At 42.6% G+C, this 17,710-nt stretch overlaps 1 protein-coding gene across 1 annotated transcript; it reads right to left on the bottom strand.

Moving 5' to 3' along the window:
* Positions 1 to 4,789: 4,789 nt before the first annotated feature.
* On the bottom strand, positions 4,790 to 17,192 carry LAMP3 (lysosomal associated membrane protein 3). The gene is made up of 6 exons (XM_032193349.1): positions 17,082 to 17,192; positions 12,806 to 13,552; positions 11,397 to 11,536; positions 8,325 to 8,382; positions 7,650 to 7,817; positions 4,790 to 5,578 (listed from the first exon to the last, which is right to left on the bottom strand). Exons 1-6 carry the CDS (start codon positions 17,125 to 17,127, stop codon positions 5,439 to 5,441), a joined length of 1,299 nt encoding a protein of 432 aa, XP_032049240.1. The 5' UTR covers positions 17,128 to 17,192; the 3' UTR covers positions 4,790 to 5,438.
* Between the last annotated feature and the right edge of the window lie 518 nt (positions 17,193 to 17,710).

The following is a 17,710-nucleotide window of genomic DNA, read 5'->3' as shown; positions in this document are numbered from 1 at the left end:
TGCATGGCCTTGAGTTATTGGCATGGCCAGAGCTATTGGTGCGAGAAAGAAAAAGATTAGCTCAGAGTTGCTTAGCTCCCTTCACATATTAACTTTTAGCTTGAAGCATGTCTTTTGCTGTATGCATGGACTTAGTCTTCGTGATATGAGCATATATTAATCCCTGCATATCTCTCACTAAATATAGGTGCATTTCATGTATGCACCAGATAACCTTTTGCCTTTGTCTGGAATCCCCAGCCCCTCCTGCCCTGGTCTCCCTGGGGAAGACACTGCAGATACAAGCTTATTTCACATCTTTCTTATCATGAGTAGCAGAGAGGTAAGCTCAGTTTGTCCTTTCGCCATCCATGTATTTTTCAAGTGTCTTAGTTTACTAGTGAGGATTAACTTCATATAAATCTTTCTTCACTCACCCTTGCTATTTTCCTCAAATTGGTGTGTTGTTTTTTTTTTTAAATACTTTTCTCTCCTAGACACTGTGATGCAAAGCCATTTCTTCAGTGAATCCCAATGCTTTGTGCTTCTAGAACTGTCCATGGTGTGACTTACAGATTTATTTTTTGCCTTAAAAAGAAAAATGGTTGATTATTCTTCCATCTCCCATTAATCCTTGTAAAGAAAGAGAGATTTCTGAGATAACCAGCAGTCGTTATTACAGCATTTTATCCCTGAGATAAGTTTCTTTCTTTCTGCTGCCCTTGTTGCCACTTCTCTAATAGATAAGTCCCATGCATCAGCTGCCAGCAACATAAAGATAAGTTTTTCTCCTCCCATCTTTACCACATCTGCTTTACTGAAATTCATCCAACTACCTTAGCTTCTTTAGATATGAAGAACATGACACGTGAGACTCAATCAGCCATTTCAGAGCCTTATCGTGCACACAGAGTGAAGGAGTTATTCTGTTTCCCTATCTCTTTGCCCACCCCTCTCTTTCTGAGTCAGCCCAGCTACTTCATGCAGCCTCCCGACAGTGAGACGTTACGGGAACCTGCACCCAAAATGGGGTCTGCCTGTGCTTATCAGCCAAACTTGGCTTCAAGTTTCACTGGAAAATCGTTGAAGATGAATCTGAAGAACTTCTGTATGCCCCTTTTTGCTGAGCAGTTTACCTCTCACAGCTGTGTCATGGCTTTGCTATTTTAAGGTGGCTGTTATGTTATTGACGTAACAAACAGCAAAATCACAGCAAAGTCACATTCGTTGGGGAATTCCTTTGAACGGCATAGAAACTGTTGAATTCTGGAATTAATATCTGGTATTTTCCGAGCTATTTATTTCCTCTGTTTTCCATAACTGAACACTGAAAAGATGCATTCTCTTCCGAAGACTCTCAGAACAGTTCCTAAGATTATTATCTGCGAAAAGAGTTTAAACACAAATTAAAAAAACATCCATTACATCTGCTGTGAGTTATGGTCTGTGTTTATTGGACCAATAGCAATCAAAACGAGAAGTAGACATATAAAAAAAGCAACACAGGAAGTTGTGGGGGGATTAACAGAAAACTTCATACTGTGTTCAATTTTATTTATTTTTTAATACCGATGACACATAGATAGAAATGTCAGATGAGATGCCCAAACCACAGAAAAAATCATTGTCAGAGTCATGGCTAGGATATAAGCAAATCTGTGTCTGTGGCTTGTGTCCAAAGCCCATATGCCCCTGCCTGTTTGTTAGACTGAAATTTTATTTTAAACATCTTAGGTGGAACAGCACTCAAAAGAAAGCAATTGCACAGAAATGCACACTGTAATGACTAAATACAGTCTTTATTATAGAAATACCAATAATAGAAAAATAATGAGCATATCTTACTTCTCATAACAAAGTAATTTTTAGCAACCACATATTACAGCAAGCTAGAAGAGATCACCCAAACCATCTTCATACACTCAGGAAGCTAATCAACATCTCCCTTCCTCTGCTCAACAAGAAATAACTGCTGGTTTTTAATTTGGACTTTTTTGTTAATGTTGTTTTTGTATATCAGAGAGCAATAAATGACTGAAAGCAATTAAACTTTTATAAACTCCTTGGCAGCTTGGCTAACTATGACAGCATATACCTATGGGATGCTCTTGTGTCCAGCTTGGGTGTGCGAGAGACCACCGTGAGCGGCGTGCCCTGGGATGAGAGGAGCAGCAGATCACCAGGCTGCCTGCGTGTTTTGTGCTCGGGGAAGGAGGAGACAGCACTCAGGCCGGGCTGCAGGTGGGGGAATGGTTGCACCCTGGGGACTGGGATCTGATGCAGGAAGGACTTGTCCAGTGGATCCTCTGCTGCTGTAAAGCGCTAACTCCACTGGACTCATCTGGCTGCATGTTGGCAGCGTGTCATGTGAACTGTGAATTGTTTCATGGGTTTAGAACATGGGCACTTCACCTCTGCCATTTAGGGCAAGCCCAGAAAGGATTGTAGGCAGCTTTAGAAAAACAGCAAACAAATAATAGCAATAAAAAAAAATTAAAAAAAAATCAGTTAAACATGAATCTAAGCATTGTTCAATACCAATAGTTTGATTCATGAAAGTGAGAAAAAAAATGGGGGAAAAAAGCATTATCTTTGCATCACTGGTAAACATGCCAGAGGATGTCACAAGATTAAACACAACCAACCATTAAGAACACCTTTCTAGCCTCCTTTTGCTAGAAAATGTTAAAAGATTTAGTATTAACATAAAGAGCTTTTTTCAGTACAGAGCATAACAAGAAAATGTTAAATTCATATCAACAAAACTAATAAACCATACATATCAGACAATCCAAAACCCCAAAGAACATGTGAAATAGGATTTAGTTTTGAGTTGGAAAGATGCCTATTGACCACCAGTCAGAATGGCTTTGGGTCAGATTGTGTGTGGAACTCTGCTTTTAAGGCAATGCTTGTTAAAATGTCCACATGTCACAGTTTAGAACACAAGCATCAGTATTGCACACAGGGGTTCATTTTCAACTGGAAGCACTTCCATATATTTACCTTTAGTTGCTGTACACCTCAACAATGACATTGTTTTTAAAAACAAAAACAAAAATAGCCCCTTTAATACCATATTTAAAAAAAAATTGCTTTCTAAACAACAGTTCAATAGTATTGAAACTGTTCTCTTCTACTTAGGAACAAGTAACTCAGAAAAATCCACAGCTTCACTTCTTCATCAGATGAACAAAACTTGACATTTCACTTTGTTCAGAAGAAACAAGCAGCAGTCTCAAAATTCCCCAAATCTTTCCAGACCTTTAGTTCTTAGACACAGGAACTTGTTCCCAGCACCCAGATCTCCTGCTAACTGACTTATTTTCATGTGAGAGGAACCATGAACAGGAAGATCACCCTGATATTTAGGGAGATCCTATTAAGCCCAAACAAAGACACTGAGGTCAGTGAGCTGTGTGTCCCCTAACGGGGTAAAAGAGGAAGAGCTAAAATAAGCTAAAGTTTGATAAGTAATATCAACACTGCTGGAGCCTTTTACAAAATAATCATTGAAATACTGGAGCATTCAAATTACTGTGTCTGTATGCTGCTTTACCTTCTAATTGTAGTCAGTTGTCTCCCTTGCTCTTAGGTGGTTCTGAGTTCTGCCTTATTCTTCTCCAAGTGCAAAAGTGCTTCAAAATTGTCTTCATCATTCTTATTTATGGGTTCATTCAGACTCAAAGGGAACATTTCTGGAGATTGTTAATTACACAGCTACCTGTTGGGGCGACTATGGAATGGTGCGGCTGCTGAGACGTGTTTCCTGTTTGATGTGGTCCAGCACCTTCCAGGAGTTCATGGAATTGAAGGATTTCTTTCCTTTCTCAGTTTAAATAACTAAACTCTCAATGGTTAAATACTAGCAAAATATCAAAATTATTTTAAAAAATACTTAAGGCAAATTAGACTCACGAGGTTTTGACATCAGTTTTACACCATGAAAATCCATTGCCACTCATAGCTGCTCAGGATTTGGGCCATTGCTTAATGGAAATCAAATTATCTTCCAGCATTTCTGTGTTGTTTATTTCCAAATTAAACTAACAACAAACAAGAAATTTTTACAGATAACTTCAGTCTTTCTTTTGTTTAATGGGTGCCATTCCAAAGTCCTTTTCAAGGCAAAACTTGTGTTAGTAACATTTAACATTCACATTGCTCTAACCCCTAAGGAGGAAATGAGCTCTTACAGAATATGATTTTCTCTTTTATAAATGTTTGTATATATAATTTCTTATCATTTTCATGTAGTTTGCTGAAGTAAGCAGATTTGTATGCGGTATGTGTGTGTACACGTGTGTTTATGTGCATACGTTTAGCTTTGTAAATCTTGTGTGACAACAGAGAACACTAGCTGAACTTAATTATTCTTATAAGCAATTACTGCTTACAAACCTTCATCATTTGCTTAGCAGGAAACAGACTACAGAGTGTTACAAATAGTGTGCTTTAAAGCAACTCCAAGCTATTTCCATATGAAAATCTGGCTGCTCAACTGTAAGTGCATTGGGTAGCATTCACTCTTGGGCAGAATGTTTGCTCAAAGCCTGTGCAAGCTTTTAGTTCCCACGGAAGCCCTAAACAGAGAGCTTCAGTGGATTTCTTTGCTCAAGGACCTTGTGCAGGTCTGCCACAGTGCTGGCTACTTAATCCCCAGCATTTTCAGTGGCAATGGTATGTTTCCCACATTAAGAGAGACCCTCTTTGAGTCACCGTATCTGCATGCAGTCAGCTGCAGCTAGAAAAAAATCTCAAAATACTGCCTTCAGCGTGAGGGTAACTAACGTATTACCACTGTGACCCTCTGAAAGGCTTAGTAGGAAGCAACAAGAAGTTACTAATTATAACCCCGGTATTTTAAAAGACTAGTGGGAATCTGTTTATCAATGGAAGTCATACTTACTCTTGCCCTGAGCCTTCAGCAAACACAATGCTCCCACAAGGCTAGCACTGAACTCTGATTTAACAGGGTTGTCTGTAGCTGTGGACCTCTGCTCTGCTCACTGGAAGGTTTACTACTGGACTCATCTCTTCTAAGAAATCTGAATGCCATCTTTAAGAACTGGGTTCTTGTTAACTTTTTATTTTATTTTTAAGAAAAATCTAATTGATTTTATGGTGGATAATGATACTGTCTGTTTTAAACTATTTTTGATCATCTGACTTAGGTGGTCTGAATTGCCTCCTTTGTCGATAATATAAGGAATTTATTCTTTCAACTTTGGTCATCTGTGGACTACATCTAAATTAGACACTAAGAATAGCCTAAAATACATGGTATAAGTCCTCTCCTTCCCACCTTAACAAAATCACTCCCAGAAACGTGCATTAGCTTTAAACACATGGTGTCATTTCACTTAAAAATATGCCTCCAGGGTAGCGAGACTGCCAGGTAGAAGCAAAAACTTGGGACTTCTCTACTTGCCACACACATTTGGAAGTACAATGGCACCTCATATGCGTTCGTACCCTCTGTATGACTTTTTTCTGGAAATCAGGAATGTGACGAACACAATGACCAACAGTCCCAGTATGCTCAGGCCCACAGCGACAGGAACTGCTTTCCTGTTTTTATCACGAAAACATTCTTCTTCTGAAAGTAAAAGGAGATCAAAGAATGTGTTAGAGCAGAACACCATGCTTGTAGACTATGCATCCGCATTCCAGAAATTATTGAATACAAGCTTTTTTCAAAAGTTCTCAAAAACCTTACTCACTTTACTTTGAGGAAAACCTTGGGCTGTGAAATCTGGGAATTTTTTCTGATCTGCTGAAATGCAGTTCAGAAGACACTTGGAGTTTTTCAGACTCAAACAGACCAAGTTATAGATGTAACACTGCTGCAGTCTTTACAGAAATGTAAGCAACTTGAAACCAGTGATCATCGGTGCTTTCTTCCTCTTTTAATGATAAGTAAATCCAGATCAACAGAAGTGAAACTACAGGTCTCAAGAAAACTACAGGCTGGTGATGTGCTTGCTTTATAGAACCCTCCCTTCACTGGGGGTTTGGTATCTTAAAATACATACACACAGCAGATTTATGTAACACTGTCATAACTACTTCACAGCCACTGGAGAATTCTTTCAGAGATGGTACCTGTTTTCTCAGCCCTTTGATTAAGAGCAAAACTAGTTTAATTTTGTGTACGGTATTGCCTAGCAGAGATCAGCCTGACCTTGAAGAGAGAGACTCTTCCTAAGCTGCCTCTGCCAGAAGTGAGGCCATACCAAAAGCCATATCTGATTTCATACATCGTAAAAATTCAAACATGAATATGGGGACCAGATGGGACTTTGATTCCTATGAGTTGTCCCAGTTCAGTTTTATCCTGTGAAAAAATCTTCACGAGACTGAGAGCACTGATTGAATTCTCAGTGTGGGTTTTAAGAACTTAAAGTTTGTAAAAAAAACCACCTTCCTTATCTTAAAAAAGCTCCAGATGTAGTTTCCCTTTCTATTCCTTCTAGAATAAGAAAAGCAGCCAAAATTTTGAACAAAAGAATGAGTCAGACAGAGCCAAATGGAGTCGAAAGAGAGATCTAAATTAAGAAGAATACAGGGGCAATATTTTGTAAGCATTGAGGAAGTCAGATGGCAGAAGAAGGGAATGTTTTATTAGTGCATGTAAAGGGCTGGATTACTGATAGGCCTATCTGTCCACCTGAATTCTTGTATGGAAATACCCTGAGAGAAAGTCAGAGGAACATAAAGATGTGCTGTTTGAAAGAGATGTCAGGGTACTACTGAGACCATCTCTGTTCTGTGTAGAATCTTTCATGCTCCTCATAAGAAGCAAGGCAGTAAACAGAGCACCCATACTGTGAAACATGGGAATTTCCAAGGTCACCCAGCAGCCCTGGACCCCACACCCAGCTGCGTCCTGACAAGAAACACGGATGGCAACATCCCGTTTCCCTTTGGAAGGAAACATAGGTTTGGTGTAGGGAAGAAGCTGTGACAAGCCCCAATATATTGTGCCAGAATAGGCAATCCAGGGACTAGAGGAATCAGCGTTGGTCTGTCTCTGTCTTCCCAGGGAGTAGAAATAAGCTACGTTTGCCTTTCTGCAAAACAGACAAATTGCAGAAAAAAAAACTATCACATTTAATTCTGGAACTAGGGAGCATGCCGACTGTGCTCCTCCTCGGGAGCACATTTCATCATGTCTAGACACAGCTGCTCTGTAAGTATCCTGCATTAACAAATATCCCTTATTAGTTGGCAGTTTCACTGCTGCAGCTGTGGGATGTCATGGGTGTCAAGAGCTTTTCAGAACAGCTAAGATCTGGCTATATTGAGAGCAGTGACCTTGAACTGAACTGTATTACATATCAGGGGCTGGAAGAAGCCAGTGGTGAGCACACCTCTGCTTGCTCTAGAAGAAAATGGATTGAGATGAATAAAATGGTGGTTGTAGAGTTGAACATTTTTAATGAAAATGGGAAAGAGAAATTATTTAATGCGGGAGGGAAAGATACTCTTCTATCTTCCCTAACTATTGCACCGTGGTGAAAATGACTGGGAAAAGGGTAAGACAGGTTAGTCAGGTTAGAGTAGCTGGGAAGTGGTTTATATGGTTAAAATCTAGCAGACGGAGATACCTCAGGCTGAGTACTGACAGCTAGATCTCAGAAGGTGGAAGAGGTCTGCAGGTTACTTACCTTTTCCAAACTGATTACCGACAATATCAAAGGCCTGCAGCTGCATATTAACGATGAGTAGCTGGAAGGTCTTCTCCAAGCCAAAGGTTTGCTTGCTGGCACACTTAAAGGAATTCCCCAGCTTTGCTGTAAAATGCTGCTCATGTATGGCTACGTAGTAAAGTACACCTGGAGGCCATAAAGAGGAGACAGTGAGAAATGGGCATGCACGGTAACACTGCTAAAACAGCCTCTTTCAGAGATGAAATGGAGGATGAGTAGCAGTCACAGCTCAGGCTGTCAAACTCAGGCTGGCCCTGACCACTAGTAAGTTCTTCCAGTATTTATTTTTTTCACAGCATTTTCCTGTGCTGGCAGATAAAAGTTATTCTCAAGACTGAGGACTGTTTTGGACCTTAAATTTAGGCCTAAAATAATCTCTATTCTGAAAGAGTAGTGAAAGGAAAGGGAAAGTTTTTTAGGACAAAAGGAAAAGTTTAAGATTCTGATTGAACTGCAGCCTGGTCACTTCTCTTCCATTTGCATCACATAATATTTAGATGAATGACATACTGAAAGCCTAATAAATGCATAATTGGCAAAATTCAGAGTTTTAAAGATATGAAAGCCTACCCCACACACAGAATAGTTTGATAGGAAATTAACACTGTGAACTTTAAGCATAAAATCACTGACCTTCGGAAGGTAACTGTAATCCAGCCTCAATTGCACTGGCATAGTATATGGGAGCTTTCTGAAAAGGAAGAAGTATCATTATTCCTACTCCATCCCTATATTTGTGAACAAAGCAATCACAATAGTGAAGTGGGCCCACACAAAAAATCCTAAAGAAACAATTTTTAAAGCATCACCTTCGAGACCGATCCAACTTGCTTGGATGTCTTGCTTTTTCTTTTTCAAATCCTTACTAGATAAGCTGGTGTAATGCAACAATCTCAGATACATCACCAGTTCTGCTCAGGTTGGTGAAACAGGACCATGCAGTTGTGCTTTTGCACACACTGCTCAGGCTAGATATTAGTGTGATACTTGTGGTAACCCAAAGTAGGAGGGCGTTAAGCAAATGTTATACATTGCACAAGGCATGTCATAAGACCAGTTTAGTTTTAGCAACCTGTTTTGCTTTCACGTAAAGTTCCTACAATGCCTGCACGGGTAATCCTGCACTGAATTGCAAGCTGACCTGCAGCCTGACAGCTTGCATAACCTAAGCTGATACATTTTAAAGTACCTAGGACTCCCTGCACTGCAGTGCACCTTGTGCATAGATGTCCTCTGTGTGAGTAAACTGCAGAAAGCAGCCGTGCTTTGGTGTTCATTGATGTTTTGTTCTGGGAGAGGTCAGCAACAAGCAGAGAGCCAGGAGCTCATCTCTACACGCTAGCACCTCTCATTTTCTACTTTGTCTGCCAACATCAGTCACTACAAATGAGGAATCAGCAACCTGGATGTGTCTACAGGGAAGCAATAACTGCTATTTCAACCCTGTTGACCCTGTTGGTGCTGGCTGGCTTTACTCCATATGCCTACAGACTGCTGACATGGAAAGCACCTGGTACTACAGCATAGAGTAAAAGTTCCTCTAAGGGTCCTGCCTGTGTATGCTCTAAAACCCTAGTGCAGCCTGAACACTGCCCTCCCCAGGACTGTCACAAGAGATGGCCTCAGGGGCTTCTGCCTGCTAGCTGTGCTGGAGTCTTTATGCAGCAGCCCCATTAGTGGCTTTAATCCCAGGTGTGAACACACAGGGACTGGTGAGTGCAGCTGGATGCGAAATGGCAGTAGACACGAATGTCTCCTGGGCACACACTGTTAATATCATGCAGTTTTAAAACTGGAGGGATGGACTGTGAAAGAAGTTTAAGAAAGAAAGAGGTCCTTAGCATTGTTCCTACTTAAAGAAATAAAGAGGTCAAGTAATACCTTGTTTTTGGCAGCTGTGTTTGGACATAGATAATGACTTTGCTTGGGGTAAACACCTGCTCCTTCTTCACATACTGGGGGTTAGTTGCAAAATTTCCTTTTGTGGAGTTCTTTGCAAAAGGCACCCGGCAGCGGTAAGTACTGAGCCAGCTCCTCACCTCCCCACAGCCACACTGTGGCCTCAGCCCAGCTCCTCTGTCACCCTTGAAAACCAGAAGTGCCTCCTCTGGAGCACTCGTGGTTCAAAGCCAGCACTGTAGCAGCTGGAGAGACTGTGGGGACCAAACACATCAGAGACAGCAGCAAAAAGATTTCTTATTGCCTCATATTTCAAAGAAAGCTAAGTCGAGCCCTGACACTCTCTTGAGGCTTATCTTGGGTGGATTGCCTGATGCTGTGCCAGTTCAGGACCTTTTTCAGGACAAGAGAGGTCAAGTAGTTCCCAAAGGTTCACATCACTCTACTTAGCACTGCTATGAGCTGGTATTTTTATGGGTACTTGAATCACCAGACTTTTTCTAAGGATCCTTATAACACAGAAAATGGCACCCTTGTTGCAGAAAGCATACATTTAAACCAAACACTCATGGTCTGAACTGATCCCTTGTTTTAGAACAGCTCCTTGATTTGTCATCTCACTTTCTGTCTGCAGCTTTTAGAAATCTTCCTGCCATAAACTAAAACCAAGACAATTATTGATCAAAACCACCTGCAGCACTGCACGCTGCCTCTTAAAACATGTAAATGCCTGAAGGAGAGAGCATGACTGAACTCTAGGCATTTGTCTCCTGTGGCTATAGAGTCAGCAGTACATGTGGTAGCTTATGCTCAAGACTTGTCTGCATGTGATATAGTTCCAGACAGAAACTGGTATCGATGGACACAATGTCAAAAAGACATTTCATATTAAGAAAGCGTGAGCTTCTCTCTTGACCAGGTTTCCATGCATACTTATAAGTCTCCCTGGTGCGGTGCATTTTAAGGGCACTTATCTACAATTTTGTTGTCGTAGTCCAGTTGTTTGGAATTTTCCACGGAGAAATTAGAAGAAATCAAGCCCCCTTGGCTGTGTGCAGGCTGTGGCTCCTGGGCACGTACACACACACAGGTTGCCCTCTGGATTTAACGACCACTGCCAGCTTTTGGCTGGGCAGCATTTATGGGAAGCATATGACTAACTCCACATGCATTCAGGTTGCCCCTCAGACACTGTTTTGTAAGAACAACTTGACAGCATGAGTCAGAGCTCTCAGCACACGCACCTTGCTCCTGTGCAGGGTTCCTGGGGTTCCAGTGCCAAACCCATTCTCTCTGTCCTCTTACAATGCAAGCAGCAGACCTGGCCTTCCCCCCAGCTAGACTTTTACCTCTGTAAATATGACAGGAAGATTTTGCTTAAGGCTAATCTAGACTTTGTATTGCCAAATGGGTAGCTGTAAGGCCATCCTTTAGCACTTTCTACCAAAGGATCTCAGGGCGCTGTACTTGCTCTTTGTTACACATAAGAACCTTTCAAAATTCAGAGTTCAAACAAGCAAGGCCTGATGTAACATTGAAGGTAGCCCTGCTCTGAGCAGGGGTTGGACCAGGTGGCCTCAGGTCTCTCCCAGACTGAATTAATCATGGTTCTATGATTCTAGCCCCCTGGGAAGGATAGGAATAATAATGCCTCACGCACATGTGGAAAACTAGCAGTGAGGTGGATGAAATGCCTTTTCCTGCTGCACACCCTGTGTCACTGCAGTGGCTGGGAGAGGATCAGAGGCAGCCCGGGTTCCAGCTCCTCAAACCCAAACCCTTCTTCCCATTAAATGCAAGAATTACCTTTACAAAGACAAAGTTTATAAACCCTCCGCTGAAGGTGATGTTCAGCACGGACTGCACTGTCCCACAGCTTCCAGATATCCGTGTCGCATTGGGGTTGACAGTCAAGTACTCCATCCGCTTCTGTGGAGAGAAGAGACATTCTGAGGCTGCTTAAGGAGAGGAAGGGAAAATTGAGTATGAAACACACAGAGATTTACAAATATATTTTCTCCAGACAAGCTCTGTGTGTCTGGATGAACAGGCCAATGGCTGGTGGCTCCAGCACAGCCTAATTGCTGGCTGCCAGGGTCCTTCCCTGCTTGTAAACCAGCCCTAGCACCGAGCTGTTCCAATGCATTAAACTGGCAGAAAAGAAGAGCTTTCTGCTCATTTAGTGAACTAAAATGAGTTAGAACAGGGTTAGATGAGCACCAGCAATAGTTTAAAGAGAGGGAGCAGTGGGAACTTGTGCCTGAGGGCAGAGGAAAGATCGAGACAGAGGCAGGCAGTGGTTAGATTGGCTTTGGCATGGGCTGTTCCTCTCTAACTTCTGGCAACCCATGCTGTGGTCTGAAAGGAGACCTCTGAGGCCCTTAATACACTCCTCAGTTCCCTTGGTCTCATACACACCTAACTTTTGCAATAACAATCTCACTGTGGTCTGGTGAAGTCGGGAAGAACACTTCCTGCCTGGCTTCAAAACAGATGAGGGGTGAAAAATACTTTCATCCATATTGAATACTCAACCCATGTTAGAAATATTCTGACTCCAGGCAAAAAATATTTGGATTTGCAGTAGGGATGGCTCAAGAAGTATGAACTCCAGAGCCTGAGGATGTAACCCCACATACTATATTAATGGAGGCAACAAAACTTTTAACTGTGAGGGCTATAACCAGAATTTCAAGTTTTCTTACATCTTTTTCTGAATTATCCACCATGGGTCACCACTGAGAGAAGGTGGCAGCGTCCCAGGTCCATGCTCTGATCTGGCCTGGCAGTTTCTGTGGTCCTAAGAGCTCAACATGTCATCATCAAGACAACCTATCTCTGAATCCAAGTCTGTGAGTTGAAAATTTCTTGCTTTCATTGCAACTTGCAGTTTCAAGCCCTACATTGAAGTCAATTCAGCTTTTAACTAGTCTCCTATTCTGGAAAACAGAAATAACACTAGAGCCAGTTCTGCCCTCCTAAATATTGGTACCACTGCCATAAAAAAGCATCCATACATCCCAAAGACATCATCATACAAGCCAAAGTAGAGCAGCTGAGCTGCTGTGGCACAGAAAAAGCCTTAGTCTGGTAGCACACCACTTATTTTTATCATACAACCTAATTCTGTAATTTGCTTTAGCAGTAGAATAAATTCCAGCAAAGGAAGAAACAGGAATTACAAGGCTGAGCCCTGTAGTGCTTTCACCTCACCTTCTGTTTGTTTTGAACCATCAGCTGCAAACCCATCGCTGCTTTGATGCAGGTCTTGTTCCCACTGGAAAGGGTGTATGTGCCAGTGGGGATGGGAGAAGGCTGTGGTGCAAGAGTGGGTCTCACCGTCACTGTACTAGTTGAGGTGGTTGTTTGAGTCCGTGGATGAACAGTGGTCGTGTTGGGCATGGCTGTGGTTGTTGGACTTTTAGGAGTTGTTGTTTGATTTGTTGATGCTGTGGTGGGATTTATAATTTTCTTGGCTGTAGAAGTTCTGGCAGTGGTTGTCATTTGCTTCTCTGATGTTGTATTCTTCATGGTTGTGTTTGTAGCTGTGCTTGCATGCGTTGTGGTTTGGTTGGCTGGGGCCGTGGAGTATATGGTTGTGTTCTTCACAGTCGGTGTAATTGTTTCCATTGCTTGGGTTGTAGTCTGGCCAGCTGCAGTTGCATTTGCTGCTGTTGTGGTTACTACCATGGGAGACATCTGGCCAGCTGCTCTTCTGGTGGCTGCTCCTGCCTGGGCTGTCACGTAGGGAGCTGATGTTGTGGTTACCTGATGCTGGCCTGTTCTCTGCACAGTTGTATGGCTCATGGAGCCTGTGCTGTTAGATTGAACCGTGGTGCCTCGATGGGGCGAAGAATGATAAAGGGAAAGTGGGTGAGCAGAAGTAACTGCATGGTGGAAGGATGTGGTTTGTGGAGACTGCTTGGCAACCAGTGCCACTTCAGCACAGCAGGAAGAAAATGCTGCAAAAAAGCAAAAACATGAGTAGTCTAAAACCTTTGCATTTAACAGTCTTGTTGATACCTGCAACATAACTGCACTGACTTTGTTATCATCAAATGGATGATACGATTTTGTTCTTCCTTTGGCTCCTGCCATGATAGGAGAGTGCAAGCAGGCACGCTAGTGGACAACCCATAATTTCTCACCACTCTTCTAGCCTTCACACCTCTGAATATAAATGTTGCAGTGGCAGCACATTGTTTCCTGGCTCCCCACATGCTGCTTTTGCTGCTGAAGAAGCTAGAGGATGCTGGAAGTGTGATTTGATCTTGCACAATCCCCACACAGCACATTAATTCCCTCGCAGACAGCAATACAGCAAGATTTGCTAAGAGCAAATTATCAAGGTCTAAAGAAGAAGTTCTGTGGCTTATGGGTATTGTTTTAAGAGCCTGTACTGTTAAAATGAAATCTGGGTGGAACAAGTGAAGGGATGGTTGGTTACTTACAAACAAACATGGAGAAAATGAATTTTTTTTATTATTTGAAGGAAGAGTGGAAGCATAATAGTTATAATGATTCAGAATAGTCTGGGAAACCAGTCTGGGAGACAGGGAAATTCCAAAAATGTATTTATGCTGTTGGTGTAGCCATGTCAGCCTGAACCCCCAAGTTCTTCATGGGAGATGCCCAAGGGGATATTCCAAATGGGGAAGATTAGCCCTGTTAGTGATGGTCTTTCAGTAACGAGAAACAAATTTCAAGATACAGCATTCAGGGGCTTTTTGGACCACATCTAAAAATAGTCACAGCATCAAAATTACACTTGTATCTTATAACATTTACAGAAATGTGTCCCTTGCAGAACTGTAGAGAAAATATCTGTTTCCTAAATAAAACTAACAAAGTGAAGACAAGGTGAAAATATACATTGTAAGAATAGATAAAGGTCACAACTCTTCTGTTTGAGTCTTTGATTGTGAGTATGCACCAAGACACTGAAAAGACAAGATCAAGCCAAAAGTAATAAATCGTGGGCATAAATATATTCCTTGATGTACTAGTTAAATGTTTTACCACCTAAATTAGATGGAGGACCTTGATAAATTCCCATAATACAACTTGATAGAGTTGAAAAAGTACAAAAAAAAATTGGCAGAACAGATCCCTCTGGTACTGAATTTTATCAGAAGGAACCTAAAGATGCCATAATTAATAATTATACTTTAGTTAATTTTCTCACTTTCCCCTAGACTTTACAACATCTGATGGCAAAGCTGGAAAGCAGATAACCTCTCCTTCTCTGTATGCTCACATCGATAGGGCCAGTGGAAAACCAGAGCAGTTGCTGTGTACCAGGTACAGGAGGTTCAATTTGAACCAGCACAATAGAGGTAAAACAGAAGAAGTTGCAATTTTCACTCTTTTTTTCCCCCTTTAAGTTCATGAAACAACTCATATTTAAATTTCAATGCCTTAAATAGTCAGTACTTCTCAGTTTTTACCTAACCAATCTGTTTCGGTTAGTGACCAGGTAACACAATCTCATATAGACATGGGGAGAAACAACATTTCCCTAATGCCTGGATGCTGCCCATAGTTTTTAAAGGAAATTTCATATTTCCCCTAAAGATCATTGCAACCTAACTATTTTTCATCAGAAAAACATTCAGCCCCATGCAGTCACTGAGGGATAAAGTCCGAAGTGCCTTTGAAGTAGCCTGTGGCTTGTGCTCACCAGGTGACCTACCAGATGTCTCATCCTACAGCTCTGCCCAGCATTTTGGAGCCTCTGCTGGGCCACAGCCATGCTGCCCATTGGCTTGGGTCATCTTCTCAAAAGGCATTTGACCACATGGGCTCAGCAAGCCCTCTCAGGGATGGGTAAGGATTGCTCTCTGCATCTAGTGGTCCTGACTGTCAAAAGCGTAACAATTAATTGAAGCCCTGCATCCTGCTGTTAGTTTCCATTTCTTTTTTTCTTCATTCCTAATCTGGGCCTGGAAGCTCCTGTTTTCAAGTCGTGGTGATGGGAGGTTTCATGGATGAGAGTCAATGCCAGCAAAAGCACACAACAGCTCTGCTTCCAGGCACCACAGAGGAAGAGGAGCGCTCAGTGCCATGACCTGGTAGCAAAATGTCTCAGCCTGACATTCTGTAATGGGGTGGGTGGGAGAACCTCTTGCTGGGGATTTTTTTCTCCTTCTTGCTAACCACACACTCCCACTGCTCAGCAGCCCAGCAGGTTTGTTCTGCTTTACGCTACCCAGGGGAAATGCTTGTATTTGGCTGGCAGATTTTGTAATAGTTATAGACACAAAAACCTGACCCAGCTCCTACAGTCACGGGAAAGGCTCTTTGGTTCAAGCTGTTGAGGAACTGGAAAAACACCAAGATTTTCTGAGAGGTTTCAGTACTCTCCGAGAGAGTTTTCCTCAAAGACAAGAGAGGTTTCTTAAACCTCCAACCCATCAGATCTTCCTCTTTTAAACTCTGATTGTTTTTAATTTCCTACCTGTGCAGAAAGACCCGACTTTGGGGCATTAACAAAAGATCACAACAAATTACTAAAGGCACAATCAAAAATGGATGAAGAGCAGCCGAGGAAAAAGTTCTTCCTGGCCAAAGATATCTTTGCTGACCACTGAGTTACTTCCCTGAGCCTGATCTTTCTCTCCTTGTACAGATTTTGGGGCTACTTCAGCAGACCGTGGCTATAAAGCAGGTGTGGGAAAACAGAGAAACCATGTTGGAACTGTTTGTGGTCGAGACCCTGTGCTGCTGCCCCGCTCTCTGTGGTGCTACAGCAGAGCTGGGAGGGGGACAGGGGGTGTTACTGGTGTGATCCCGGCACATTGACAGCAAAACACACCGCAGAAAGCCAGTGCCCCACCAGCGAGCAAAAAGACTGCCTGTTACAGTTTCAATCCCTCTCCATCCACCCCTACCAAGTAGATTTTGTACAGCTACAGGTGCTGAGGGCTGACTTTACATGCTGGGACACATCCTTCACCAGGCTGGCTCCACAGATTTTCACAGAGCAGGACTGAACGGTGACTTTGATGTGGTTTGTTGGCAGATAAGCCCCAGCCTGCCTCAGCCTTCCCTGAACCCCCTGCCTCGCTCTTGCTTTCCTGCTCACGCTCTGCACCTTGCGGTGCAGACAAATGAACAACTCAGGCAACGTTTCTTTAGTTTTTCTTTTGCTTGTTTCACTCAAGACCTTCAGTCCTTTCCACTGGTCTGGGAATCATATTTAATTAAGAAAATTTAAAAAGCCTACTTCTAATACTATTTTGAGCTGACTCTATCACAGAGTTTATGTCACCAAAGAGCACAAGGCAAAATATTAGGGAAAACATCAGACTAAGTCTACACCAGCTGCAATGAAATGTAGTTATAGTTATTTCTCACCAGTGGGACTTTACTGAAAGCTCCCTTACTGTTACGAACAAGACTCCCTCAAGTTTTCAGTCTGTTAAGTGCAAAGAAATAAAAGCAGCATACTGTGTCTCTTTTTGGATAGAAATGCTGGTAGACGTGACTTACCACAGGCAAAGGCGAGCAAGATGAGCTGCGGCGAGCTTCTTCCCATGGTCAGCACAGTTGCAAGGCCGAGAAATGCTGCTTCTCACCGTGGAGCAGGTCAAAAGGAGTCGAGGTTTCCTGTGGGCTGCGAAGTTTCACTTGATGCAGAGTGCTCAGTCACGTGGGTGGAAAGGAGGTGGGGAGGGAGGGCGAGAGCAATGCTGCGCATCTGTAAGCTAATGCAGAAGGAAATAAATGATGTTTAGAAAAGAAAGTGAAAACAGAAAGGACAGCGGGGTTAGCACAGGGGAGGACAGGCTCTCCCTGAAACTGAGTCCTGGGGCTCTGCGGGGCCGCACAGAGCTTCGTGCTCCTCTCTCCAGTTTGGATAACCTGGAGCAGATGCAGCTCTGCCCCAGTGGAGGGTTAAGACAAGCTAACCTGTACCTTCCCCCATGTTCTTTAACAAAGTAGTTTCTTTAGGGTTTTAACTCCATCTCTGAGGTTAAGGCGCAGAAGGGAGAGGTGTGATCTCTGGCTGCCTCCTCAGAGAGCCTGCTCAAAGACAGACAGGGCTGAGCAAAGACCCAGAAGGGCTCTGGTCCTAGCTGGGGACTGTCGGCAGACTTTGCTGCCCAAGGACTGAGTGT

The sequence above is a fragment of the Aythya fuligula genome, chromosome 9 (genome assembly GCF_009819795.1).
Source record: "Aythya fuligula isolate bAytFul2 chromosome 9, bAytFul2.pri, whole genome shotgun sequence".
Classification (NCBI taxonomy): domain Eukaryota; kingdom Metazoa; phylum Chordata; class Aves; order Anseriformes; family Anatidae; genus Aythya; species Aythya fuligula.
This window is presented reverse-complemented; position numbering and strand designations above follow the sequence as displayed.

Excerpts from the sequence above, each read along its gene's own strand:
- LAMP3 (XM_032193349.1), bottom strand. The coding sequence starts at position 17,127 with ATGGGAAGAAGCTCGCCGCAGCTCATCTTGCTCGCCTTTGCCTGTG. Across the intron at positions 13,553-17,081 it reads CTTGCTCGCCTTTGCCTGTG|CATTTTCTTCCTGCTGTGCT; the intron begins GTAAGTCACGTC and ends GCTTTTTTGCAG. Across the intron at positions 11,537-12,805 it reads GATGGTTCAAAACAAACAGA|GTCTCTTCTCTCCACAGAAG; the intron begins AGGTGAGGTGAA and ends CAGCCTCAGAAT.